This window comes from Sceloporus occidentalis, unplaced genomic scaffold, assembly GCF_023333645.1.
Source record: "Sceloporus occidentalis isolate IW3139 unplaced genomic scaffold, rSceOcc1.0.p SCAF_3, whole genome shotgun sequence".
Lineage (NCBI taxonomy): Eukaryota > Metazoa > Chordata > Lepidosauria > Squamata > Phrynosomatidae > Sceloporus > Sceloporus occidentalis.
The window spans coordinates 85,021,489-85,049,151 of record NW_028316983.1 but is presented as its reverse complement, the minus strand read 5'-3'; the positions used below and the strand labels follow the sequence as shown (position 1 = coordinate 85,049,151).

General features: G+C 44.1%; 2 protein-coding genes across 2 annotated transcripts in view; one reads left to right on the top strand and one right to left on the bottom strand.

Annotated features, from left to right (window-relative positions):
- Positions 1-27,663, top strand: part of LOC149316359 (cytochrome P450 2J2-like) — a 40,052-nt gene that overhangs the window by 6,811 nt on the left and 5,578 nt on the right. The window contains exons 2-8 of the mRNA XM_089515269.1: positions 8,199-8,361; positions 10,894-11,043; positions 11,770-11,930; positions 14,209-14,385; positions 15,478-15,613; positions 17,227-17,414; positions 18,965-19,103. Of these exons, the coding sequence (XP_089371395.1) occupies positions 8,199-8,361; positions 10,894-11,043; positions 11,770-11,930; positions 14,209-14,385; positions 15,478-15,613; positions 17,227-17,414; positions 18,965-19,103 (1,114 nt within the window). The remainder of the gene's footprint in view (positions 1-8,198; positions 8,362-10,893; positions 11,044-11,769; positions 11,931-14,208; positions 14,386-15,477; positions 15,614-17,226; positions 17,415-18,964; positions 19,104-27,663) is intronic.
- On the bottom strand, positions 4,326-7,171 carry LOC149316360 (uncharacterized). Its single transcript, XM_089515270.1, has 3 exons — positions 6,481-7,171; positions 6,159-6,350; positions 4,326-4,993 (listed from the first exon to the last, which is right to left on the bottom strand). The coding sequence occupies exons 1-3, from the start codon at positions 6,932-6,934 to the stop codon at positions 4,479-4,481; spliced, it is 1,161 nt and encodes a 386-aa protein (XP_089371396.1). The 5' UTR covers positions 6,935-7,171; the 3' UTR covers positions 4,326-4,478.

Here is a 27,663-nt window from a genome sequence, read left to right as displayed (position 1 = left end):
GGTGCTTGAAATATACACTGATGTATTGATGTAGATCACATACACATGGTTTGGATCAATAATGTTTAAAAAAATACGTTATTAAATCATTTTTGAAAATTGAATATGCGTTTACCAAGTACATGATTTAAGCTCATCTACTTAATATTATTATTATTATTTTCATTACTAATATTGTAATTCAACTTACCATTCCTATTGATATCTTCAATTATACTTATTACTGTACTAGAGACATAACTAAATTACAGTATGTTTTTAAATAAAACCACAGACCATTAAATACATTTCACATGCTGTCCCTACATTTATTAGGAAACATAGACATGTCATTTGCTGTCTTTTCCTCCAATTAGAGGACAACATAGCAAATGGGTCACATAGTCACGGCCTATGCAGATTTATTTATAATTATAAAAAATGCCTTAATTGAAAAACAAAAATAAACCCCAACAAAATTTCTTACAATGCAGGGAGGAATGCATCTCCACCTCCTCCCAGGGCTCCTGAGGAACTTCCTGAGGGAGACTTGGGTAAGTTGTCCTTCTGTTTAAGTTGTTAAATGTACAAATAATCCAAAACTTAAATCCTACATTATAAATTAGAAATAAAATATACATTCATTGCAATATTTACAGACAACAATGTTCCTGTAGTCAGAAGTTTAACATTTACATATATGTGAGTGTATTTGTGGGTGTATATTAAATTTCCAAAAAAAGAGGTGTAATATATAATAGGTTATGTTAAATTACATTGGCTGTGTAAAATATAAGCTGGTAATCATACTTATAATTTTATGTACTATCTTGTAGATAGCATGCATTATGTATTTAAGAAATGTGAAGTTATTTCCTTTTGATCAAACTCATGAATATCATTTCTATGTAGATTTGAGTGATGAGCAGCAAGCTTCTCCCGCCCCATCATCCATCCCTCCTTTGGAGGATGATAATGGTATGTTTTTTAATTGATGTATCACATAGAACATGCATTAATGGAATTGGATTGTAATGCAAATATACATAATACTATCATTAAAAATATTGGTTAGTAGTGTTGTCTCATTACTTTGCAGTCCATAATAATGCACTAGTTCATATTTTAAGCAAGGACTGCCTTGGTAACATTTCATTTTAGTGCATGAATGCATATTGCTATTTATATAAATATTGTTTAGTACTGTTGTCTCTTTATTTTTAATTACATTATACATGTAGGCCTGATAGGATCACTTTACATTGTTATTGTATTTTCCAATCCTTCAATTCCTGATAAAGGTCAGATTAGGGCCAACATGACATTACTAAATTGAAATATGCCTAAGGCAGGGATTGCAAGAATCAACATTTAAACCATTACTAATTGCTTAAATGGCATGACTCCTGACCTTTGCAGGCTAACCTATGCAGTGGACAAAGGTCACCATTGCTTTGTGAAACTTCTCCACAATGATACATTGTAGTGTGAATATATGCCATTGTAACATGTAATAAACATTGTATATTATACATCAACATGGGTCAAATTGTTTTCATTGTTCACTAATTGCTTTCTGGTTATCATTGCCATGGACTCCTGCAAGCATGCTTCCTCTTTTTGTCATCTCATTGCTGCCAGAGGGAGGAATGTCTTCATTGGCCATTAATTGGGAAAAATATCCATTACAAAATGTTGATACTACCAACCTGCTTGACCTACAGTGGCTTCCATTTAACAAAAAAACAAGGCCAGCATGACCTCTTGCATGACTTGCAGAATGTCCACTTGTTCAGTTTTGCTGTCAATGTTGTTTAAAAAAATTTGAATTATTTTTTTATTTTGTTTAATATGTGTCGGTTTAATCATAACATTGTATGACTTTTTCAGATTTGGAGAGAAGAGTTGCTGTAATGGAGACTCAGGTTTCCAGTCCGGGAAATAGCCGTGAGTATTAATCTGCACAGGATATTAATGAATGAAACATTGCTGATTCAAATGCAGTACACTAACTATTATATTATTGCCACAGATATGACTTTGGAGCAAAGGGTCAAGGCTCTTGAGGAACATATTGCAATGTTGCCTTCCCCTGAAACTTGTACGTATTGTTTACCCATAGCCATTATTGCATGTTGAATATAACGCGATGGGTTGGAGAGTACTTAATTGTTAATTTTCTTCTGTTCTCCACAGTCAGAAAGTTACAGGAGGAAGTTGACAACCTCAAGACCTGGTTTGCTGCCCACACTCTGGCCAGTATGGCAAATTGAAAATTTTATTCTGGTTATGTTGTTGATATGTTACCCAAAAGTTATGTTAGGTAGTTATGTTACCTTAAGTTGTTAGTGTTGACAGTAGTTTAGAGGTTTTATGGTTTCCAATGTTATTTCACTTACAAAAAGTTAGCACTTTGGATAGTGTTCACAGTGACTGCACTACCTCTATGCCAAGCAAATGTTAATAAGCACTGATGCACTATGTCTACCAGAGATGGTACATTTCTTGTTCTGATCAAACTGTGCCAATGTCTGGTTAGGACATATCACAGACTTTGTTTCCGAAGCAAGGTTTCATTTACTTAGTTTGCTAACAACGTATGATTTTGCACTATGTCTACCAGAGGTGGTAGATTTCTTGTTCTAATGAAACTTTGGCAATGTGTGGCAAAGACATGTTTTCTAGATCAAGGTTTTAATTAGTTATTTTGCTATGAATGTAAGAGTTGTGGAGCACTTTGCATAGTGCACACACTGACAGCACTACCTCAATGCCAAGCCAATGTTTATATATGTGTAACAGAGGTGGTAGATTTCTTGTTCTTATCTTAGTGTGGCAATGTCTGGTGAAGACATGTCAGACACCTTGTTTCCAGAACAAGGCTTTATTAACTTGTTTTGCTATCAACCTAAGAACTGTAAGCACTTTAGATAGGGCTCACAGTGACTGAACTACCTCTATGCCAAGGTAATGTTTACATATGTCTATCATAGATGGTAGATTTCTTGATCTGATAAAACTGTGGCAATGTCTGGTTAAGACAAGTCACAGACCTTGATTCTACACCAAGGTTTAAGAAATGTTGCTATTAAAGCAATATTTGTGTAGCACTGTGGAAGGTTCACACAGTGACAAAACTAGTTCTATGCCAAGCGAATTTTTAAAAGCACTATTGCACTTTGTGTACCAGACATTTTTTCAAGAGCAAGGTTTTCAGTTAGTTATTTTGCTATGAATGTAAGATTTGTGGAGCACTTTGCATAGTGCACACGGTGACAGCACTACCTCTATGAAAAGCCAATGTTTATATATGTCTAACAGAGGTGGTAGATTTCTTGTTCTTATCTTAGTGTGGCAATGTCTGGTGAAGACATGTCAGACACCTTGTTTCCAGAACAAGGCTTTATTAACTTGTTTTGCTATCAACCTAAGAACTGTAAGCACTTTGGATAGGGCTCACAGTGACTGAACTACCTCTATGCCAAGGTAATGTTTACATATGTCTATCATAGATGGTAGATTTCTTGATCAGATAAAACTGTGGCAATGTCTGGTTAAGACAAGTCACAGACCTTGATTCTACACCAAGGTTTAAGAAATGTTGCTATTAAAGCAATATTTGTGTAGCACTTTGGAAGGTTCACACAGTGACAAAACTAGTTCTATGCCAAGCGAATTTTTAAAAGCACTATTGCACTTTGTGTACCAGACATTTTTTCAAGAGCAAGGTTTTCAGTTAGTTATTTTGCTGTAAACGTAAGAGTTGTGGAGCACTTTGCATAGTGCACACACTGACAGCACTACCTCTATGCCAAGCCAATGTTTATATATGTCTAACAGAGGTGGTAGATTTCTTGTTATGATCAAACTGTGTCAATGTCTGGTTAAGACATGTTACTGGCCTTTTTTCAACCACAATGTTTTAGTTCTTTCTCCTATCATTGTAATATTTGTTGAACACTACTATGTACAACAGTCTATGTCAATCTCAGGTAAAGACATGTCACAGACCTTGTTACATTACAAATGCTTCTTGTTATGTATATGTCTCCATATTCCTTCATAAAACTATATCAGTGGTTTGACAGGGTGAAACATGCCAAGAATATGATGTAAACATATACACATTTCAATGCACAGAAGCATTGATACCTGCTTGGTACCAATACAAATGTATATACTTCTTGTTTCATTAAAAATATTAATGATGCAGTTGTGTAATAAAGTTAATAATTTGTTCCTGTAAAAGTTTCACCAACATTGTGATTTATTTCCAGTGCATAAAAAAGGGTAAAACAGTTTTCTCTACATTCCGCTTCTTTTGCTCTAAATGAAGTGTTCACAAAACCAAACATAAAACATCAAAATCCTACAGCAGAACAGAATAGCACAAAAAAATAGCACAACACCTCTGCGACTACCTATGCACTACCAATTTTTAAAGCTTAAATCCTAAAATTATTGACATGCAGTTACTAATCGTAATGTTATTAGTGTAATCATGGTGAAAAAGGTACAGGCTTCTTAATTACTCTTGGAGCCCGGAATTTTCTAGAAATTTCCAAGGCATTACTTGGCCCGGGGTTGACTGCTTGCTCTTCTGAACACTGTGAAGTTTTGTTTACTATTGGGCCTTCATCTAATTCATTCGTAGGAAGATGTTGTTCTTTGCTTTGTACATTTTCTGCAACCTTTCTCTTCACACGTCTAACAATCCTGACTGGCTTAGACTCTCTCTTTGCACACTCCTCCTTGTATGTGTTGGTAAACTCTTTTAAAACACCTATTAACTCCTTGAAATTAGACCTCGTTTCCTCTAGATACAACTTTTTCCATTGCATTTCTTCCTTAAAATGCTCATTACTGTTTTCCAGTAGACTCTCCACATTTTTCCTAGAGGTTTCCATCAATTCACGACCCAACAATTCATAATGCGACCTCCCAGATTTCCTCCTAATTAAACAAAGCCTCTCCGCGGGGGTGAGTGATGCAATTTGTCTCGCAGAGTAAGTTTCTGAAAGTATAAAATGTGAAAAAAAAATTTAAAATTTGTAAAATTTTTAAAATTTCATTAAATATCTTAAATTATTAAAATTTAAATAATTTGAATGAAATTCGGTAAATTCAGTGATGAAAAAATTACAATTACTTAACATGTTTTGGTTTCAAAAATTCAGAAAAAGTATTACTTGTAATAATTAATGCAATCATGGAATTTTGGACCTGGTGTAGGAGAAAGGGGATTGCATAGCCATGTTCCTCTCTGTGTGACTTTCCATCCCTGCCTGGCTAGTAACCAAAGGAAAGGCACTATGTTGTGTGGAAACATAGCCATGTTCCTCTCTGTCTAAATTTCATCCTTCCATGCCTGAGAAGAAGGAAAGATAAAAAAAGAAAGGCCATCACAAACACTGCTTTAAAGTCTCATACTCACAGCCTCTGCTGACTGCAGAATTTAGCCATGCAGTTCAGGCCCTGGAAGTGAGGGGGGGTGTGTGTGCATAGCAATGTCCTTTGTATAGGAGGTATATTAGCATTTGAAATACCAACCCTCCCCTCCCTCTGTGAGGAAACATAGCCATGTTCCTCTCTGTGTGACTTTCAATCCCTGCCTGGCTAGTAACCAAAGGAAAGGCACTATGTTGTGTGGAAACATAGCCATGTTCCTCCCTGTCTAAATTTCATCCCTCCATGCCTGAGAAGAAGGAAAGATAAAAAAAGAAAGGCCATCACAAACACTGCTTTAAAGTCTCATACTCACAGCCTCTGCTGACTGCAGAATTTAGCCATGCAGTTCAGGCCCTGGAAGTGAGGGGGGTGTGTGTGTGCATAGCAATGTCCTTTGTATAGGAGGTAGATTAGCATGTTTCTACACTATGTTGTGTAGAAACATAGCCATGTTCCTCTCTGTGTGACTTTCAATCCCTACCTGGCTAGAAACAAAATGGGAGGAACTGTGTTGTGAGGAAACATAGCCATGTTCCTCTCTGTCTAAATTTCATCCCTCCATTCCTGAGAAGAAGGAAAGGTAAAGAAAGAAAGGACATTGCAAACACATCCTCTGCTGAATGTAATCAAGTGGTGTTGGGGAAAGAAACTGGCCATACATTGCAGCTGGGCTACTGAGACAAAATTAAATTTGGATTTCAGGGGTTAGGAAAGATATGCAATGGACTAACCGCTAGGTTGAACAGGCTGTAGGTTCGGAAATTCTGGTTCATCTGGCTCCCCATCACCAGTAATGGGCTGTTCAGGGATGCACTCTCCTGTTGGCACAGTATCATCTTGCTCAGAGTCAATTACAGTCATGTCTTCGTCTCTTTCTTCCTGTACAGAAGTCAAGTTCAAAACAAAGTGTTCTTGAACAGCATCTGCAGAATGAAAAAAGGGTGGGTGGTACAGTAATTCATGAAATGGCTTTGCCACATAGATTAGGTTAAACATCTGGAAATGCGTACTCGCCCATAAAGAAAATGTTTAAATATTTTGCAATAATGTTACCTGGAGTGAATAGATCCTCAGAGGAAACATCAGGTGTTGAGCTAAGAACTTGCGTGTTGGGTGGCATTTCCGTAGGGTTGGTTTTTTTCTCAAACCTTAAAGCATTTCCCCCTGCTGCTCTTTTCGGTTCAATGCTAGCGTCTCCAGCAAAGACGTCCTGGAGTTCACGGAAAAATGGAAAATCAATAGCTCCCATTCCACTGGTCTTGGACATTTGCACAGATTTCTTATAACCACGTTTCAAGGCCTTCGCCTTCATTCTACATTCCGAAGCAGAACGATTAAATCCATGTTTACGTAGTTGAGACGCAATTTTGTCATACACACAGATGTTCCTGTGGTTTTTGCTAAGTTGCATCTGCACTGTCTCTTCTCCCCAAATAGCAATCAAACATCTAGTCTCATCTACTTTCCAGCTAGCGCCCCTTCCTCCAATTTGTGTTCTGTCTTCCATAGCTAAATTAGTTTCAAGGAAATCAAAATGAGGCTAGAACAAGCACAAGTTGTCTTCACCTCAAAAGTGGTTTCAAAAATGGCTCTCGAAGTTGTAGGCGGAAATGGGGGAGGGTGCAAGGCAGCAAAGGTGCTAATTTCTCACCTTTGAAGCACTGCAGCAATGTGTCCCCATGGCAACAAGAAGTAGCCCTTTCCCGTCATTTGTTATGCCAGGCATGGACCAAGGATGCTGAAAACAGATACCCATCCCCCGCTTCCCACCACTATTGCTTGTAACTCCCCCTAAAGGCTTGTCTTGAAATACGAGCAACAGAAAATTTCTTCCCCCAAACCAAACCCCCCTCAGGCATTAGTTATAAATAAAATTGAACTGGCCAAGCAAATAATATGAAAACCCTCCACCTACTGCTTAAATTTCCACCCTCTACCGTCTTCAGTAACAATAAAATAAAACATCATACAAAAAAAAAGTATCATGATTGATGGTTAGTATCACTAGGTAGCACAGTGGAAATTTATGGCTACAGAAACAAATCACTATAATATTAGCACCACACAGCATAGGGAAGAAAAAGAAGCCGGCAAGCGCCTGTCGGAGAAGGGCCAGCTGAGCTCCGTTTGACAGATGCAGCAGGCGCTTAGTTAACAGGGGATCCAGGCGCTTGAACGATTCAGGGAACGAGCGCCTCTGGCAAAAATAAAATATAAAAAAAAAATAAAACGAGTCCTTACCTTTCTTTGCAAGATCAAGGCTTGAGCAACGGACAAAGGAAAGATGGCGGCGGTCACGACAGATGGGGACAGAAAGGGCAACTCCCCCAGGGACAGCCCCCATCGCGGTCTGCTCCTCCCATCCATCTAACACGAATCCACGGCTGTCGTTCCTATTTAAATACACCAGTTCCTAACTCGAATCAATGGAAAAATGTAGGTCGGACCCTAGTGTTTTTTTAACACGCGTTAAATGAGGAAGAATAGATTTAAATTTTTATCCCGCTCTACGATTTGATTTCTAATGGGGATGATTGCAGAATGCTCTAGAACCGTTCTAGGTTTAAATCGGATCCTAATAGAAACACCACTCCTTGGATTCGATTCAGAACGCGGGGTTTCACCTAATGGGAACATCCTCATAAAGAAAGTTAAGAATTTTTCCGTCTGTGATGACAAAAAGTTCAAAACTCAGGAGTAACTTATTTCTCTAACAGGATGCCCACCAAAGTTTACTGTCAGTCTTATATTCTTCCCCCTTCTCCTTGCAGCTTGCAGAAAAATATGGCAATGTCTTCAGCTTTCAGTTAGGAAACATTCCGATTGTGGTTGTGAATGGACCACAACTGGTGAAAGAAGCTCTCATCCATCAGGGTGAAAATTTTCTAAATCGACCAAAACTTCCTATTCTGTATGACCGTTTTCAGACATTTGGTGAGTGCAGTGGCGTCCCTACACCAGGTGTCAACCAGTGCAGGGGGGTGGGGTTTCTGGAGGCAGTTGCTCACTCTCCGTGATGAGGAAAAGGACAGGATGACAAGTGGTGGGTGGGAATGCAAACGATCTTTTACAAATGATATTTCCTAAGAGGAGGAGCAACTTTAATATCATGGCATAAGATTAAACTACGATGGGCAATACTTTTGGTCAGATTTTGCATTTCCTATATCCATGAATCAGATTTGATTGTGAAGGGATACATCCACCTTAACTCTACAATTGGCTGTTTGCCTGGGAGGGGCGCCGCCATAAGAAACACATAAGCATAGCTGGAGGAAAGGCCGCAACTTTATTAAAGCAAACGGTAAACAGAATAGGGTTGGCACATAGCATGAGGTCATGATCTGGATAATCGAACAACACCCCGGTTGTTCGATAACTGCAACGGCCTGGGCCAGGCCCGATGTCAGGATGACCTAGGGGCTATGGTATGCCATATAACAACCAGCAGATTGCATGTAATTCCATGAGCCCCTCGTCACCAGGTCACGCAATAACGTTATGGCCCCCGTGATGGCCACAATGTATACGCTCAGCGTACCCAGGCCCCAAAGGACTCCCATTCCAGTGCTCCACAGCCCTGGAGACCACTCCCCCCAGACCATGGCCTATGCTGCCGCCTCTGATTGTGACTGACAAAACCCAACCCTAGGGAGGGAGAGTGGGGAGCCGAGCTAAAATGGCCCCAAACTCTGGGCCACATAGCCCTAAATAGGCCAGCGCTTAGAGGAGGGGCCGGGAGAAGGTTGCTCCTCCCCCTCCAGGCAGCATCAATCAGCTGCCTTGGAGGACCGGAAGGAGCAACCACAGAGAGGTCCTCCACGCTGCTAGAGCAACATCTCTGCCAGAAGCTCTGCCCCGGACCCCTCTGCCACCAATAGCATGCCTCGGCCACCCCCGCAAAGCATGCTGGGGCGCGCCAAGGCCCAGGCCCCAGGCACAATGCCAGCGTGGCCTCCCCGGCAGCAACGCGGCTTGCCAGTGAAGTCTAGCAGCCGTCCTTTCTCAACAGTTTAATACACAGCTAGTGTACTGTGTGGACTGACAGTAGTTATTGGACTGTAGTGCTTAAATCACAACTTTGGTGTAGTGGAGAAGCATTGCATTAGAACAATTAGCTCCTCCTGCTTTGTTTTTTTAATCTGCCTATGCATTTCAAGACCTGAAAACTAGGATATGTATACAATCTATAAACCAAAACCTTATAAACCAACCTCATAAAGAATAATCTCCCTCTAGACTTCATCAGCAATCATGGGAATGGGTCGAAACTTAACCCCCTTCCCCATTGCCATTTTCTTCTCCTTTTGTGTCATGTCTTTTTAGATTTTAAACCTGAAGGCAGGGAAATGTCAAATTAACAATCTGTAACATCCATTTGCATCTCAACAAGGACTCTTCCCTTGCAATCCGGCCTGGGGGCAGAGTCAGGGAGTCACGTCCAGATGACGCACAACTCAACTCTGCCCTCATGATGCTGCACATGTGGCATCATGGCGCTCCCCTGGTTCTGCATCCATACAATGCAGTGCTGAAGGAGTGCCACCAAGCTGCAGCAACACAGCTATGGCGCCCTTTCCTGGGCTTTTTGCAGCTACTTTTTGCACCATGGAAACTCCGGATCGGGGCCCTAATCCATGCCTGGATTAGGGCCACAGCATGTGGTTGCTGCAGCCCCAATGTGGCTAGGAAAGGGGCTGCATGTACAGCCTCTGAGAAGGCAGCTATGGAAGCAGGTCCTCTGGAACCTCAATTTTACTTCTGCCAGCTCATTGTGAAAAAACAAACAAAACAGTCCTCCACCAGTACTGAAAGCCTTTGCAATGTGAACCAATACAGTAAATGGTCACTTTGAAGCAAGTCCCACTATTTTTTGGTGTTATATTGAAGATGAAGCAAGCTTGTTTTCTACTGCTCCATAGACAAGCGCATGGAGTAGTGGATTCAAACAACAGGAAAAGATATTCCACTTAAACATTAGGAAGAACCTCCTGATGGTTAGAGCTGTTCAACAGTGAAATATGCTGCCTCAGAAAGTGATGGAGTCTGCTTCTTTGGAGGTTTTTAAACAGAAGCTGGATGGTCATCTGTTGAGATTGCTTTGATTGTGTATTCCTCCCATCCAAGTACTAACCAGGCCCAACCCTGTTTAACTTCCAAGTTCAGACGAGATTGGACATGTTCAGGATGGTCAAGCCGTAGGTGCTTTGATTGTGTATTTCTGAATGGCCAGTGGTTGGACTGGATGACCCTTGGGCTTTTCCAACAATGATTGATTTTATGATTTGAAGTATATATAGCAGGATTTAACAAAATGTGGCTCACACAGTCATATATTCTGCCCCCATGTTTCCAAAGATAATATGTACAATGAGTTATGCTCCAATAGAATTCCAACCAACATTTTAATTTTTAGAATTTACAGGGAATTATTAAAGTGATGTGATGTTAACCTTTTCCGTCTAGGACTGATCTTTTCTAATGGAGTTAGCTGGAAACAGCAAAGACGATTTGCCTTGTCAACTCTAAGAAACTTTGGTTTGGGCAAAAAAAGTTTAGAAGAGCGAATACAGGAAGAGAGCAGGTTCCTCACTGATGCCATTGAAGAGAAAAAAGGTAAAGGTGCATTAGCTGTGCTAGAAAGCTTCACAGTCCTTCAATTCCAAAATCAAGCTTTTCCAGAGCTGCAGCCTCCCCATGGACCTTAGGGCATTGTTAGTAGAAAGCTGCACACTGGCACATGTGACAACTGATATTTGTACAGATTTTGATAGTTAGAATAGTTACAATCAGGAATGGATTGTAGCATGGACTTGAAGTGTGATAGTTCTGCAATAGTGGGACAGTGAAGGTTGCATAACTTGTTAATCCTCCTGAGTTCTTTAGAAGGTTTAAGCAGGAACTGAACAACACAGCAGCAGTTGTTTCAATAGATAAATTCAATAGATAAAGAAAATAATCAATATTATTTAGAGAAGTAATGGACTGGATTTCACAAAAGTTCCTGCCCAATAAATATGTTTCTCTTTCAGATGACAAATCTGAGGCCTGGTACACTGGGCAGGAAGCAGCATGGCTCTAAGCAGCTTCTTTCTGGCTGCGTCTCGTTCCAGCGCAGTTTGACTGCTCCAGGAACGATACGCAGCAAAGAGGGGCAGCGTTTCACCACCTGTATGTAAGCCCCTTAGATGTGTTTGATGGAATATATTAACTAAGCGACCATTACTACCACTTGTGCTTTAATCCATTCCAAAAACCCACAATTTTTCTCATATTGTACTTTTGTTGCATGAAAGCTTTAACCATTCTAATTCTTCCCCGCCAACATTTTTTCCTCTGCAGGGAAGCCATTTGACCCTCATTTTCTGATTAACAATGCTGTTTCGAATGTAATCTGTTCGATCACTTTTGGGAACCGCTTTGATTACCGTGACAGTCAGTTCCAGGAGTTATTGCACTTGATCGATGAAGCAGGGAAAATGCAGGAAAGCATTGCGTGCCAGGTAAGGCTTGTTGTAATCTTATGGTCAACAACAGCCAAAATAGTTTGCTTCTGGGCAGGCTTCTGGGCAGGCTTTCCTAATCACATTGACTCTTCATTCATTTGCTTTGAGGCCATTTGGTCTATTGGGATATATAGCAACTTCATATGCTGAGACCTTCTAGGAAAATAAATGCATGTCTATGATAGTTTTATTGCTTACTAACAGCCTCTCCTCATTTCCTATTTACTAAGAGCACACCTTACCATTTGTCCCTTGAGAGAATCTCTCTTCTCTTATCTCTTTGTTCTTGTCCGGAGAAGCATTCCCTCCCTTGCATGCTGAAGGAAACTTTCTTAAGAAACAAGTAGTCAACTTTTCTACCTCATTTTCTTCCCAACATGAAGTTAGACCTGTGTCTTCATACACATGATTTTTGTAAGTAAACTTGTTTTTATTTCACTCTAACTAAAGACTCTGTTTTAATTTGGGCACACATGGAGCTGGAAGATAAAGTGGACCTAGTTTCCTGCTCACCTATAGTCTGCTGTGTTTGCTTTGCTGGCGAGATTAAGCAATCTCTCCTATTTCCTGAGTTTTCTAATGAATCTCAAGAAAGAGAATTCCAACAGGGTTTGTGAGTATCTAGTTTATTCTTTTTCTGGCTGTTAAAACATCTAGCACCATACAATGACATCACTCAGGTTGGTGTCACCCAGTGTAGTAATTCATGGTGTCACCCCTCCCATTGACCTCCTCCCACACCATGCCAAACCATACAGAATCCTTAGTGATATCTTTTGTTCTAATGTTATTCATAAATCATAATTCCCATACATCACTGAATGTAATGGTAACAGCTGTGACATAAACCACTAACAAAATTAAAATTATACCTTTAAATCACAATATCATATACACAACCTACATGTACAGTATTTACATTAGGTAGTTTAATGTGGTTAAGGTGAAAATTTGGTAAGATGTGATTTTTTTGTAAAGAAAACTTTTTAAAAATTAATTTTAAAATTTAATTCGTTTAAAGGTGAGGCCTTTCTTTTTGTCTCCCACTAAGCTTCACCCCACTCAGACTATCTCTTCAGCATTTTAAAGGGATGCAGGCAAATGCCACAGCCCATTTCTGCCAAAGGCAGGTGTTTGGGGAGCAGTGGTGTCACCTTCTCTTAAGGTGTCTCCTGGTGTGGTCCCTACCGCCCACTCCCTCCTTATGATACCTCTGGTGCTATGCACCTCTGTTTACCATCTTCATTGCATTTAGCATTCTCTCCTCTTGCTGCTCTTTCAATCCTGATGCCTTTCTCTTCCTTTTCAAACAAAGAAACAGCTTCATTTATATACCGCTTCATACTGAACCAGCAGTGTCTAAGCAGTTTACAACTGTACGCTAATTGCCCCCAACAATCTGGGTACTCATTTTAGCCACCTTGGAAGGATGCAAGCCTGAGTTAAGCTTGAGCCCTTTTGCTGGTATTGAACTAACAACCTTATGGTTTGTGAATGAGTGGCTGCAGTACAGGCATTTAACCACTGTGCCGCCAGGGCTCCTCTTCTTTCAACTGTCAAAAACTCTGACCAGAGCATTATTCTCTTTCTGTTCTCAGTACGCCTTTTTATCACATGAGCTCAGAGGCAGAGACTGACAAGCTTTTGCATAGCACAAGTACTCAGGTTGGCAGACTTGCAAGACACAGGGAGCTCAGCTTGTCAGAGTAGAAACCTTTGTTACAATGGGGGCCACATGGTAATAAGTACATCTAGGAATGGAAATAGCTGTCAAAATTCTTCTTATTCATGGAAAAGCATGGGAAAAATATTTACTGTTCTCAGGGCCTTTTATCTGGTGCTGATATCCATCTATACACTGGTATAGTTAGGCTGGGGTGGTGCCCAAATAGCATTCAGGCAAAATATGCTGCCAAAATGACATTCTGGTGCTCTTGGCAACTGCAAGGAAGATTGTGTGCATTTTTCAAGTGATGGTAGCCATCACCATGAGCAGCCATTCCATGCAATACAAATGATTAGTAAGTGTGTTTGAAGAACTTACACAAAAATGCTATTTGTAACAGCATTCCTGTGCACAGTCCAACTCATGTTCTGCAATTCATACCCTAACACCGGGTTGTTTAGGAAAGATTTCTGCTTCTTATTTCCCTTCTCATTCTGTCAGCTCCTCTCTTTATTGTATAAAGTTCATATGCAACTTTGAGTTGATGTTGTCCAGAGGCTCCCTGCTACTCCTCCTGCACCTCTACTAATTTTTGTGTTTGTCTTCCAGCTGTACAATATTTGCCCAGCTGTCATGAAGCATGTGCCAGGACCTCATAAAACTGGTTTTAAAAACTGGGAATGTTTAAAATCATTTGTGAGTAAAATAATTGAAAAACATCAAGAAGATCGGAATCCACATGAAGCAAGAGATTTCATTGATGCTTATCTAAATGAAATAGCCAAGGTAATTAATAAACTGGAGGTTGGGAGAGAATTTGTTTCTTAATTTTTAGGTGAAGGTGGGTCCTGTGTGCAATGTCCAGGAATATCCTGTAGTATCCCTGCCCCAGAGCTGCCCTGCCCCTCCCTGGTTACAAAGGCCCTCCATTCTGATAAATGTGCATCCCACTGATCTACCCAGTGCAGGCTGTTTTACTTGGGAGTTTATCACATGACACGGGTTGCAAATGCACTGGGACGGATACTATTACATAGCTCCATCCCCAGGCAGTATTCATCTCATACATGGCCTGGGTTTATCCCGGACCTTTTAAAGAATGGGACTGGGATAAGCCCGGGTTGCGTATGGGATGAATACTGTCCAGGGACAGAGCTGTGCAAAAATATCTGTTCTGGTGCATTTACATCCCATGCCTGGTGCAGGATTAAACCCCCATGCGATAAACTCCTTGGTCCACAGATACAAGGCCTATGAAATCTCAAATAGCTAGGGTATTTGGCAAAGTAACTTTTGATGGTTTTACATCCAACTTGATTCCACTGATTCTCTTTAAAATCAAATGGTATAGGATGGTTGCAAGGGTATGTATAGTCCATACATATGAAAGCATGTTATCTAAGGAGTGGTATTGTTTAGATGCTGACATTTGTCCACTACCTAAATATCCCCACTTGGCTCAGAACAAACAATTTGAAAATAGAGCTGGGGAACATTTGGTCTTCCAAATGTCCTGGATTAGAATTGCCATAAGCATTGCCCTTGGTTCCAGGGCTTCTGGGAGTGGAAGTTCAAAATGCTTGGAGAGTCCAGATGTCTCCTGTAATCTATCACCACTTGTATCTGTTTTAATATAACTTTTCTAGACTTCAGAGTCTAGATCATGAATTACTAGTTTCTTTCCTTTCCCTCTGTTTACAGTTACTATAGGCTCCTATAATTACCAAGGCTGTTGACTTGATCCTGAGCTGTCTTTAGAAAGAGAGATTATAGAGATTGTGAAACATATTGTGATTACTTGATGGATGCCTGAGAATGGAATAATATTTTTATTGAAAATTTAGGTACCTAGGTGTACTTTCTTACTTTCTTTTTCAGGAAGATGTTTCTTCCAGTTTCCATAAGGAAAATCTTTTACAGTCAACACTAGATTTGTTTTTTGCTGGAACAGAAACAACTTCTACAACCTTGCGCTGGGCTTTGCTGTACATGGCTATGTATCCAGAAATTCAGGGTAAGACTATAATTATAACTTTTTCTTTGTCTTACCTTTTATAAAGAGAGAATGGTCCTGAATTTCTAGGCTATTACGCTATTATGTTAAAGTGACTCAAATGTTTGATGTTGTTGTGTCCCTTCACATCTTTTCCAACTTATGATGGTGAACCTGTTCCTGCGTTTTTGGCATTATTTGTTCAGAGAAACTTTGTCCTTGCTTTTCGCTGTGGCTAAGAGAGTGTGACTTGCCTGAGGTCACCCAGTGTGTTTCCATAGCTGAGCAGAGATGCTAACTCTGGGTCGAAAACAAACTGCAGAAACCATCCAGTTCAAGACCGATTTAACTGCCCTGGCAGGCATCTCTCCGGACAAAGGGCAGGGTAAGCGGTAATGGCAATTCTTCTTCAGGGACATAAGGTGAGGTGTGTTCTTTTTGGGTAAAAAGGAAATGAGAAGGGGCGGTTAGCAAGCAATAAAACTACCATAGACATGCATTACTAGAGGGTCTCAGCATGCAAAGTTGCTATATATCCCAACAAAAGGTGATGTAGGATTCCAATTTATTTTTTCATGGACCAGCAGAGCAAGGCGTAGCTGCTAACAAGAGCAGATTGGTTTTAAGGAATTGTCAGTAAATGCTCATTTTAGATCTTGGTGTGTAAACTCTGATTTCCCTATAATTTCATTTTTCTGTTTCTCTATTTCTGTCTCTCAAATCCAGTCACATTTATCCTTCCATGACTTTATCTGCACTGGCCAGGATACTCGGGCAACCTGCAAAACCAAGGGAAACGTGGGTGTTTTGGCCCATGCAGACAAGGCTCATATCTGCTTGGCTTATATAGCAATATAAGAAACTGCCTTATACTGAGTCACACCCTTGGTCTACCTTTGTCCTCTTTGTCAGCAATGACTTGCAGCAGGTCCCCAGAACTTCAGGCTAGAATCTTTATGGAAGTCTTTCTACTCTATTCAAAGATACAGAGTACAAGCAATAAAAAAATATAACTGTGACTCTGTTTTAAAACAAGTGAAACAGCTCTAAAACAGTTTTGCAAATGCAGAATGATATACCAAAAGCAAAACAATGATCACAAATGCTTGGTGAACATCCAGATTTTAAATTGCCACTAACATGTGGGGGAGGGGGAGGGATATTCAACATTGGCAGGCAGGTTGTTAATAATTTTGCCTACTTGCAGCTGCTTGCAATGGGAGGGCAAATTACCTTCCCTATCTGTTATCATTCAAACATCCTGAAATATGAAGACTCCCACATACACAATGAGTAAATATAAAAAACAACACACACACATATATTATCTTTGTTTGTAAAGCATGCATATGTAAACAATAACAGTGGAGTTTACTCCCAACTGAGGAGATTATTGCATGGAGAAATGCTGCTGTAATAGATGCGGCTTGTAAAGACAAAACCAAGTTTTATTGCATATGCCAGCGGCTGGGTGAGTGCAACCCGTCTGCATCTCGGACCTCAGCTGCACTTACCCGGCCAATTTTCAAAAACATTGCTCTTGCCACTGTACTATATTTCTTGGGGAAGCCATCTTGCCAGAATGTTCTTTTTGTTTATTCTTGTACTGATAGCATATGTTACTTTCTTTGTAGGAAGAGTTCAGGCAGAAATAGACTCTGTCATTGGCCAGTCTCGCCAGCCAGGAATCGCTGACAGGGACAGCATGGCTTACACCAATGCAGTCATTCATGAAATTCAAAGAATAAGCAATATTTTGCCTTTAACTCTTCCTCGAGTGACAACTATTGACACAAGGCTGGCTGGGTTTCATGTGCCCAAAGTAAGTCTTCAGGAAATATATTTGATATATCTTTCTTTCCTTTTTTCTCCCCCCCCCCCCCCCCAAGAAGCCCAGATTCTAAATACTGAAGATGCATCTACACTGTAGGAATAATGCAGTTGGAGACCACTTTAATTGCCATGGCTCCTATAAAATTCTGAGATAGCTTTGTAGCACCAGCCTTCTTTGGCAAAGAAGGCTAAAAATCTTATAAAACTAGAAATCCAGGATTCCCTAGGATAGAGCTGCAGCACTTATGTGGTATCAAACTGCATTAATTCTGTAGTACAGAGGCACCCTGAGTTACTCCACTAAAGCTGTAGGTGATGAGGAGAGGTTTCTTTATGTTTTTATAGGTCTAGCCAGATGTGGACAAATGGGATTGGTCTGGGGGTCAATTTTCTGTCCCCAGGACTCTCCAGGAGTCACATAAACTGCTAAAGAACAAAGAAGATGATAGATGTCATTTTGAAAAACAAAGTTTTTATGTTAAACAATATAGAGAGGCTCTGCAACCTATTTAAAAGATGAACTGGGACCTTTTCATATGATTTTTTTTTAGAATTATTACAGCATGAGCGCTAGCAAGGTGAATTGGTTTGAGTTTTCAGGGTTCATATCCCCACATGGCCATGGGAATCCATTAGGTGGAAAGGAAATGACAAGCTTTCCTGAATAAAATTTGCAAAGAAAACCTGTGATATCCTATGGGTCTCCATAAGCTGAAAATGATCTGAAGGCCCACAACAACAGCATGTTTATAGCATTAGTATAGTACTCTCCTGAGATCTGCAAATTGTCGGGGGGGGGGGGTATTCATATTTTTGAACCATAGTCCTCCAATACCTCCAATGCCTAAATAAAAAAGAAATTCCAAGATACCATTGATTTTATGGAATGCCTTCTAAGGATCCAGTAGGGCCCAGAAACACGGTGAGAATGTCCCCATTTTATCCAGTGGATTCCATCCCTGAGGGCAAAAAATTGAATATACTATCCCTATCCCTGCCCCCCCCCCCCCCACACACACACATCCTACTTTATTCTGATAAGCTACCTGGGTTGCTTCTTCCCATTTTATCCTTCTAGGAACATTGAGAGATAGGACAGGCTGAGACTGGATGAAAACTCAAAGGCACCCAGTAAACTTCAAGGCTTAGTGGGGACTAGGATTGGATCTTTCAGGTTCCTCTCTGACTCTCTTATCACTACACCCAACTGGTCCTCTTTCCAAGTGTTTTTTTTTAAATGATATTCAGGCCCACGTCAGTCCTGGTTTCACCTAGTGGTTAGTTCTGAAATTTGCCCAGCTTTTGATGTTCCTAATCCTAAATCTAAACAGTTCTGTTTTGTAAATGTATCCCAAAATCCATCTGGTAACCTGTGTCTTTGGGAAATGAATTCATAAACTACTAAAACAAACAAAGTGCGAGAGAATCCTGCAGTGAAAATATATCCCTTATCATTGTGTCTACAAAAATAGGATTGGTCTTGCATTTGGAAGGCGCGGTTAAATTGTAAACCCAATGTCTCTATGTCTTCATTGACAGGGCACTATTTTGGTCCCCAACCTGACATCAGTGCTTTTTGACAAAGATGAATGGGAAACCCCCAACAAGTTTAATCCTGGCCATTTCCTGAAGAATGGTCAATTCAAGAAGAAGGAGGCATTCATACCATTCTCTGCAGGTAACGGGGAGGGAATGCCAATATAATTTACCAGTGATGGAGGGGAGACATCCTCAATTTGGGTTAGTTCCCCTTGTTCACTCCAATCATGCAGGAAATGGAACTCCAGGAACCTGCCCCCAGAGGAAGCCATCCTCTTAGTTTCCAGTCTAGTTCCTGCCTTTGCTGCAATTGGACTGAGTTCTTGTTTCTCACTTTCCTCTCTCTCTCTCCCTATTGGTGAAACTAGAGCTTAGCATAGGACATACTTATGTCTAACTTGGATCAAATAGATGATAGTCCTGGCATGTCAGGGGACTCGGGCCAGCAGGAACTCACCCCTACCACAAGAAGGAACACAAAAACAACTGGAGACCCAGACCAGAGCCCTTTTGTCATGGCCACAGGAGAGGTATCCCTTGTCTCCGCTCTAACCACACCCCACTGCAATCTCCTCTTCCGGGACTGGGAAAAGGCGGTGTGCTCGGACCCTTCACCAAAGGGCATGAGTATACCAGCGCTGGTGCACCCAGGCCCCACCGGTCACCCCAGAGTTTTCCAATTTAGTAGCTTCCCTGATAGCCATGCAGGCAGTGTCCATTTCCTCTGCTGCAGCGGCCAGTCCTCAGGCGGCTTTTCAGCCTCTGCCTAGTCACCCCTCCCTCCCAAGGGACTTTGCCAGCACTGCAAATGACCAGGCCCTGGATAGCCCACGTTCTGCGGGGGTTTCCATTAGCCACCCAGTAGCCCAGGGAGCAGCAGTGTATACTGACTCCAGGGACCATCTCAGGGAATTCTCCTCCTCCCCGCCCACGGCCACTCAGGACCCTATCCCCATGGCAGAAAAAGAATAATTCACTACCACTCTAGGGTGCACAAATAAATAAAGAGTGGGAAAAAGCCTGCTTCCACCAATCTACTCAGGTCGAGACCCAAACAGAAAAGGAAGGTGCCATCTGCTGGTGACCGCAAAAAGAAGAAAGGCTTCTGATGCTTGCTACTACACTTAAGAGGATGTTCTGTCAGGGTCCCAATGACAACCTGCCTTCAACTCTCAGGAGGAAGAACAGTCAGAAGAAGAGGACGATGGCCCATCTGCTTCCTCCCAGTCTGCTAATTGTTTGCATCCAATGACTTTCACATCTTGCTGAGAAAAGCCATTAAAGCTCTAGAGTTACCTGGGACATCCCAAGCTCTTCAGACAGGGGATGCAGATCTCTCACAGGGCAAAGGGCAGTCATTCCCAAAACCCACTCACTGCCAGTGATGCGGTGCCCTTTCCCTCAGACTTCTGAAGGTGATCAAGGAGGAATGGGCCAAGCCAGCCTCAGTTAGACCCACTCCCTTTTCTGCAAAAAGGTACCCCAGTCAGGACAAGAAGAAGGCCTTACCTTCTGCTCCACATCGGGAGGACCTTTTGCCATAATCAGTCCTCTTTCATTCCTTTTGGAATAACCCCAGCTCCTTCCACCAGAAAGACAGTAGATCTGGTAGACAGCTGTAGGCTGAGCAGAAATTTCCACCCTGCCAACAGTTCCAATCCCGAGGATTCACTAGATCCTCCTCCTTTACAGCCTCCAATAGGAACCCCCCATTGAAAAACAACAAAATAACAGGTCCTGACTACCAGGAAGCCAGAATAGGAGGCAGACTTCAATGCTTTGCCCACATTTGGAACACCACTACATCAGACAAGTGGGTTCTATCCATCCTCTCCCACAGCTACCTAATAGACTTTACTCACTTTCCTTGTGATCACTTCATTGTCTCCCCGAGATCCAAAAGACCCCTAAACATCGATTGATGCTGGAGTCTATCAACCACAATCAAACACATCCCTTCTTCAGAGCTCTTCAGTGGCTGTTACCCTATTTTGTTCATTGTGCCAAAGAAAGACAGCTAATGGAGGGCAGTGCTGTATCTAAAGATATGTGTCAAAGCACCACTTCCAAATGGAAACTCTCAAGACAATACTGGAGGCGTTAAGACAACAGGACTTTTTGATCTCTCTGAATCTTAGGGAAGCATATTTTCCTGTTCTGATTTACTCCGCACACCACAAGTTCCTTCAATTCACGTATCACAACAACCATTATCAGTGCAAGACCCTCCCATTCAGTCTCTCATCTTCCCTGAGAGTCTTCGCCAAGATGATGGCAGCCCTGGTGGTCCAGTGGAGGTTACAGGGCCTGCGAGTCTTTCCTACTTGGATGATCTGTTGTTGCAGCCCCCTCCTACTCACAGGGAACTTCAGAGACCCACCTTGTACTCTCAGACCTCTCAAGACATCAGGTAAATCTTCAGAAGAGCCACCTTATCCCTGCTCAGCAGATTCAACATTTGGGACCAATCATAGATACAGCATCGAGAATGATACCCTTTCCTTTGGAGAGAATTTCCATCACTTAGGACACCATTTGATTAATCCTGCAATGCCCTTCATTGGACCTCCTGCTTCTAGCACGACTTCAGGGACTCATGAAAGCGGCAATCAATTGAGTTCCATGGGCCTACTTACATTTGTGAAGCCTCCAATGGTTTTTGCATTCTTATCAAAGACAGAGCATATCAAGGGTCCACAAAAAATCCAATTCCTTGCAAGGTCAAGGAGTCATTCCACTGGTGGCTCTCCCATCAGATAGCCATAGGTTGGCTGATTCAGCCATCATCCCCAATTCAGGTCACGACAGATGCCAGCCTTCAGGGATGGAAAGCCACATGCAGCATCCCTCTATGTGCAGAGCAGATGGGATGCACATGAACAAACACACAGCATCAACTGGTTGGAGCTCAGATCAGTACAACTAGCCCTCCTGACATTCTCCCACTGGATCCAGAACAAGGACAAATTTGTCATGATGTCACAACAAAGGCTCACATAAACAGAGAGAAGGCACCAAGTCGGTCTCATTGATGCAGGAGGCAGCCCTGCTCCTCAGTTGGTTGGGAAACAACCTTCTGTCCCTCACAGCCAAGCACATAAAGGGGGAACTGGACACAAGAGCCAATTGGTTAAGCAGAACAGACATAAACCAGGCGGAGTGGCAGCTCCGCCCAGAAATATTGTTTGTTTGTTTGTTTGTTTATGGTATTTATACCCCGCCCTTCAGCCATAAAGGCTATCAGAGCAGCAATATTCCAGTTGATAGCGGCAAGGTTCGGGATGCCACAGGTGGACCTGTTCACCTCCCCAGCAAATCATCAGGTTCCCAGATTCTTCTCCCGCTTCGTCTCTCAGGGCATGGAAGGGGTAGATGCCCTTCACTCACCATGGCCATGGGGTCTCCTCTAGGCTTTTCCTCCAACTGCAGTGATATCAAGGTGCATACAAAAGCTAAGAAATGAAGAAGCAATTCTCATTCTGGTAGTAACCCACTGGCCAAGAAGGGTGTCATTTTCAGAAATAATTCAAATGGTACAGGATTACTTCAAACTCCCAATGTATCCAGACCTACTTTCACAGGGCCATGTACATCATCCAGACCCAATATGGTTAAATCTTCATGCCTGGAAATTGAACTCCACTTCCTGTTAAAAGACGGCCTAACACCTCAGGTTGCAGAAGAACAGGTTGCTCACCTGTAACTGTGTTTCTTCGAGTGGTCATCTGCGAATTCACACAAATGGGTTTATTCTGCGCCTGCACAGCAATCCTCGGAAACTTCTAGAATCTCCAGGCAGAAAGCAATGTATCTTTCTGCAACTTTTTGGCGGTAGCCCCTCCCACCCATATATAAGGCCCCTGGTGGCCCGCTCCTCTTCAGTTCCGAATGAGCCGCTAATCAGCGCAGCAACAAGCGTTGTCAATGAGCAGACACTGAAGGGATGGATGGGTGGGTTTGTGTGAATTCGCAGATGACCACTCGAAGAAACACAGTTACAGGTGAGCAACCTGTTCTTCTTCTTTGTGGTCTCTGCGAATCACACAAATGGGTTTAGACTAGCGAGCTGTAGTCTGTGGAGGAGGGAGTGTCAATACCAAACAATCACATGACAATAAATATATAAACCAAATACCTGAGTGATTTATTTACAGTACACAGGTTACTGCATGGCAGACAGTAACACTGCCCTCCCGAAGGCTGCATCATGCCTGGCCCTTGCGTCCAGCCTGTAATGTCTAATGAATGTCAATGGCTGGGACCAGACAGCTGCCTTACACACATCCTCAAGGGGAATCCTCGTCAAAAAGGCTGAGGATGCGGCTACCGCCCTAGTTGCATGGGCTCTAACCCGACCTGATAGAGGCTTCCCAGCCAGTTCATAGCAGAGGTGGATGGTGTTGGCCACCCACTTGGAGAACCTCTGCGGTGACACCGGCAGCCCCTTTTTGGCTTCGGAGTAACACACAAAAAGTCTCTCCGAACGCCTGGAAGCAGCAGTCCTGTCCAAATAGAACGCCAGCGCCCTCCGGACATCCAGGGCATGGAGCTGGCGCTCAGAGTCCGTGGTCGGATTGGGAGCCAGAGTCGGCAAAACAATGTCCTGGTTGATGTGAAAGGCAGACACCACCTTAGGCAAGAAAGACAAGAAATGTCAAGTGATGTCTGTACGGAGCAACACCTTGTCCTTATGGAAACGGAGGAAGGGTTGGTCCATCCTCAGGGCACACAGTTCACCAGCTTGGCGGGCTGACGTGATAGCTACCAAGAAGGCTGTCTTCCAAGTCAGGAGTCTCAGGTCCGTGGTAGCTAAGGGCTCAAAGGGCTTGGATACCAAGTGTGCCAGGACGGTGTCTAGACTCCACTGCGGTGTAGGGTCTAGAATAGGTGGATGCAAATTGTTGAATCCCTTAAGGAACCTCTTTATGAGAGGAGCCCCAAACAGAGAAGGTTTGTCCTGAAACAGGTAGTGAGATGAAATGGCTGACAGGTAGCACTTGATAGAACTCAAGGAGAGACCTGCGCCTGTTAAAGTCATGAGGAATTCCAAGACTACAGGGATGGAGACACGGGATGGTGGAATGTCCTTTGCTTGTAGAAAGGTTAGGAACCTGTCCCATTTGTAGGCATAGGACCTCTGTGTGGACGGTCTTTGTGCTGCCTTAATGATATCCTGTACACCGGATGGAAGTGTCCTCAGGATCGAATCCTCCATGCTACCAATGGAAGAGATTGCATCTCGGGATGGTGGACTTGTCCGTCGTGGAGAGATAGCAGGTCGGGCCGATGCTCCAAACGGAGATGGTCTTGTGCTCGTTGTAGGAGCGGAGCAAACCAAGGCTGCCTGGGCCACCACAGGGTTATCAGGATTGCGTCCGTGTGGTCTGTCAACATCTTCGAGAGGACCCGTGTGATCAGAGGAAACGGGGGGAAGGCATACAGGAGGCCCTGAGTCCACTTGAGCTGGAAGGCATCCCCTTCCGATCTTGGCTCTCTGTACCGTGAGCAAAATCTTGCAGTGTGGGCGTTCAGCCGGGAGGCGAACAGGTCGAGGAGGGGGGTTCCCCAACGATTGAAGAGTCGGGACACCACCTCTGGATGCAGTCTCCACTCGTGGGACGTGGAGGGTGATCTGCTGAGATGGTCTGCAAGGTCGTTCTGGTCGCCGGGCAGATGGATGCATTGCAGCAGAATCTTGTGTGCTATGCACCATTCCCAAATGCGGATGGTGCCTGACAGCAGAGTCCTCGACTTTGTACCGCCTTGTTTGTTGAGGTAGTACATGACGGTGGTGTTGTCGGTGAGAAGAAGTACCACCTTGCTCGCGAGGACCGACTGAAAGGCTCTGAGTGCTTTCTCCACGGCAAGCATTTCCAGGACGTTGATGTGGAGAGTAGCTTCCGCCGGTGACCATTTGTCCTTTATTGTAAGGTCCAGTGTGTGGGCGCCCCATCCTTGCAGGGAGGTGTCCGTAGTCAGGGAGAGATCTGGCTGAGGGGGTAGAAATGGCATCCCCACACAGACGTTGTTGGACCGGAGCCACCATCGTAGAGACCTTTGTACAGTCCTCGGGATGGTGAGTAACTTGGTATCCGTGTCTCGGACGGGGTTGAACACAGAGAGGAACCAAGATTGAATGGGTCTGAGGCGCAGTCTGGCCCACGGTGTGACGAAAGTGGTGGAGGCTAGGTGTCCCATGGCGACTTGTACTGCACGGGCCTGAAGCCGTCTTCGGCGGAGGCAAGGCTGCAGAGATGCACAGAGGGTTTGGAACCTTGTCTCTGGAAGGAATGCCCTCATCTGTACAGAGTCCAGTGTTGTTCCTATAAAGTCTATTCGATTGGTAGGAGTCAAGTTGGACTTGTCGAAGTTGACTTGTAGTCCCAGTGCTTGCAGCAGGGATAGGGTGAATTCGAGTTGCCCGAGTAGGGTGTCCTTGGAGGGCGCTGTGAAGAGCCAGTCGTCCAGGTATGGGAAAACTGTGATCCCTCTTTGACGCAGGTACGCCACCACGGGTGCCATGCATTTGGTGAAGACCCTGGGAGCTGTGGAAAGGCCGAAGGGAAGGACCCGGTACTGGTAGGCCTGCTGGCCGACGGCGAAGGCGAGGAACCTTCGGTGGTCCTCCAGGATCGCAATGTGGATATAGGCGTCCCTCAAGTCCAAAGTCACGAACCAGTAGCCTTCCTGCAGGAGTGGTAAAATAGAAGCAAGGGTTACTATCCTGAACCTTTTGTAAATAATGAATTTATTAAGCGCCCGTAGATCCATTATGGGTCTAAGGCCAGAGTCTCTCTTCGGTACGGTGAAGTATCGAGAGAAAAAACAGCGCTTGAAGTCAGAGGGGGAGACAGGTTCAATGGCGCCTTTGTCCAAAAGAACGCACACTTCGTCAAGAAGGGTGTCCGAGGGGACAGTGGAAACAAAAGCTCCAGTTGGTGGGAGCTGGGAAAACTCTAGGGCATAGCCCCTACGGACGATGTTAAGTACCCAAGAGTCACTGGTAATGGCGGCCCAGGTGTCAAAGAAGGGGCTCAGCCTGCTGGAGGTGACGAGGTGCGCCGGAACCCATCAGAATCTCTTCTTGCCCCGGCTGTCCTTCTTCCTATAGCCCTGTTGGTATCTGGGCTGGGAAGGTTGACGCCTGTCGGTTGGAGGAGCAGGTGATCGGGAGGATCGGCCTTGAGGCTGGGTGTCCTGAAGGTAGGGACGGTCCTGTGGTTGGAAGCGGTAGTGGCCGCCTGGATGCCAGGGGCGCTGACTAGTGTACCTCTGTCGGGGGGACTTGGATGTGGAGGATGACATACCGTGCTTTCTGGAGGCAGTCTTCATCCTATAACGGAAACTGAGTTTCTCATCCGTGTCCTGGTGAAACAAGCCCGAGTTGTCGAAGGGCATGTCTTCTATGGCTGCCTTCGCTTGTGGAGTGAGGTCTGAAGACCGGAGCCACGCGTGGCGCCGGAGGGCTATAGAGCCGGAGAGGACCTTTGACGCACAGTCCGTCGAGTGCCTCGCGGAAACGATCTGCTGTCCGCCTATCAGGTGGATCTCATTCCTGAGTGCAGACATCATCCACCTCCTATCATCCGGCAGGTCAGCGATGGTAGGGTCCATCTTTTCTACGAGGTACTGCACGTAGGCTCCCATGCAGGCCGCGTAGTTAGCCACCTTCAAATCCAGGGCCGCTGAGGCGTAAAACTTTTTAGCTAGCCCATCCAGTTTTTTACTGTCCTTGTCAACTGGAGAAGACGAGGACTTTGGGACGAAGGTGGATTGGGCTCCTTCTACGATAGCCGAATTGAGCTTAGGGTGGTTGGAGAGCCAAGAAGGCGCCGAAGGAGTGACCCGATAGAGGTTTTCAGTCCTACGGGACGTCGACGGGATGGTGGCCGGTGCGTCCCAGGAGCGCTTCGCAATTTTCTCTAGTGATGGGAGATATGCCAAAGCTGGTGGAGCTGGGGCGGAACCGTGGATCCTCCTCTCCACCAGGTCGAGGGCATTGTCCTCTGGATGGGCGACTTCCAATTTCAGGGCATCCGCCATCCGGATAATCCTGTCAGCAAAGGACCTGACGTCGTCCGTGGGGGATGGAACCGCAGGTCCCTCCAGGACGAATGGAGCCTCATCATCGTCGGAGGGTGACGCAGAGCGTGGGGATCTCGATCTGGATCTTGATGGAGATCTGCTACGCTTCCTGGGCGACAAGTCGGTAGTGGCCAAGTCATCCAGCCCGTGAGGGGCATCAGTGTGGCGACGGTCCCGTGAGTAGTCCCTGATGTTGCGCCGTAGGCGGGACGGATCTACCGGGATAAGATATTGCCCGGTACGGTGGTCAAAGACGAGATCCAGGAAGGCATCAAACAGATCCTGGTCTCGTTCCATGGAGTCTGGACGGTCCGGATCCAAGGCGGCATCTGCCTCAGCCCCTAGTGCGGCCCGATCCTTCCTCGGGGGGGAGCGGGGACGCTCTCTGTCCCGTATGACGGGACGTGGTCTTACCACAGGAGAGGGAGAACGGGGTCTGGCTCTCTGTGGGGATAGGGGAGCATCGGAGTCGTGGAGCTCCCCTTCAGAGTCGGAACCCAAGTCCACGATCTGCAGGGCGTCCGCTGGTGCAGAGAGGTGGCTTGCAAGGAGGACCCTGGGCTCTAAGGGTACAATCCGGGAAGACGCCGGTACAGGAGTTGGGGTCTTCGCCG

What these genes read in the sequence shown, in the direction of transcription:
- LOC149316360 (XM_089515270.1), bottom strand. Translation starts at nt 6,934, where the DNA reads ATGGAAGACAGAACACAAATTGGAGGAAGGGGCGCTAGCTGGAAAGTA. An exon ending in TGAGGATCTATTCACTCCAG is followed by an intron (nt 6,351 to 6,480) that starts GTAACATTATTG and finishes TTCATTCTGCAG; the next exon opens with ATGCTGTTCAAGAACACTTT. An exon ending in ACAGCCTGTTCAACCTAGCG is followed by an intron (nt 4,994 to 6,158) that starts GTTAGTCCATTG and finishes TTATACTTTCAG; the next exon opens with AAACTTACTCTGCGAGACAA.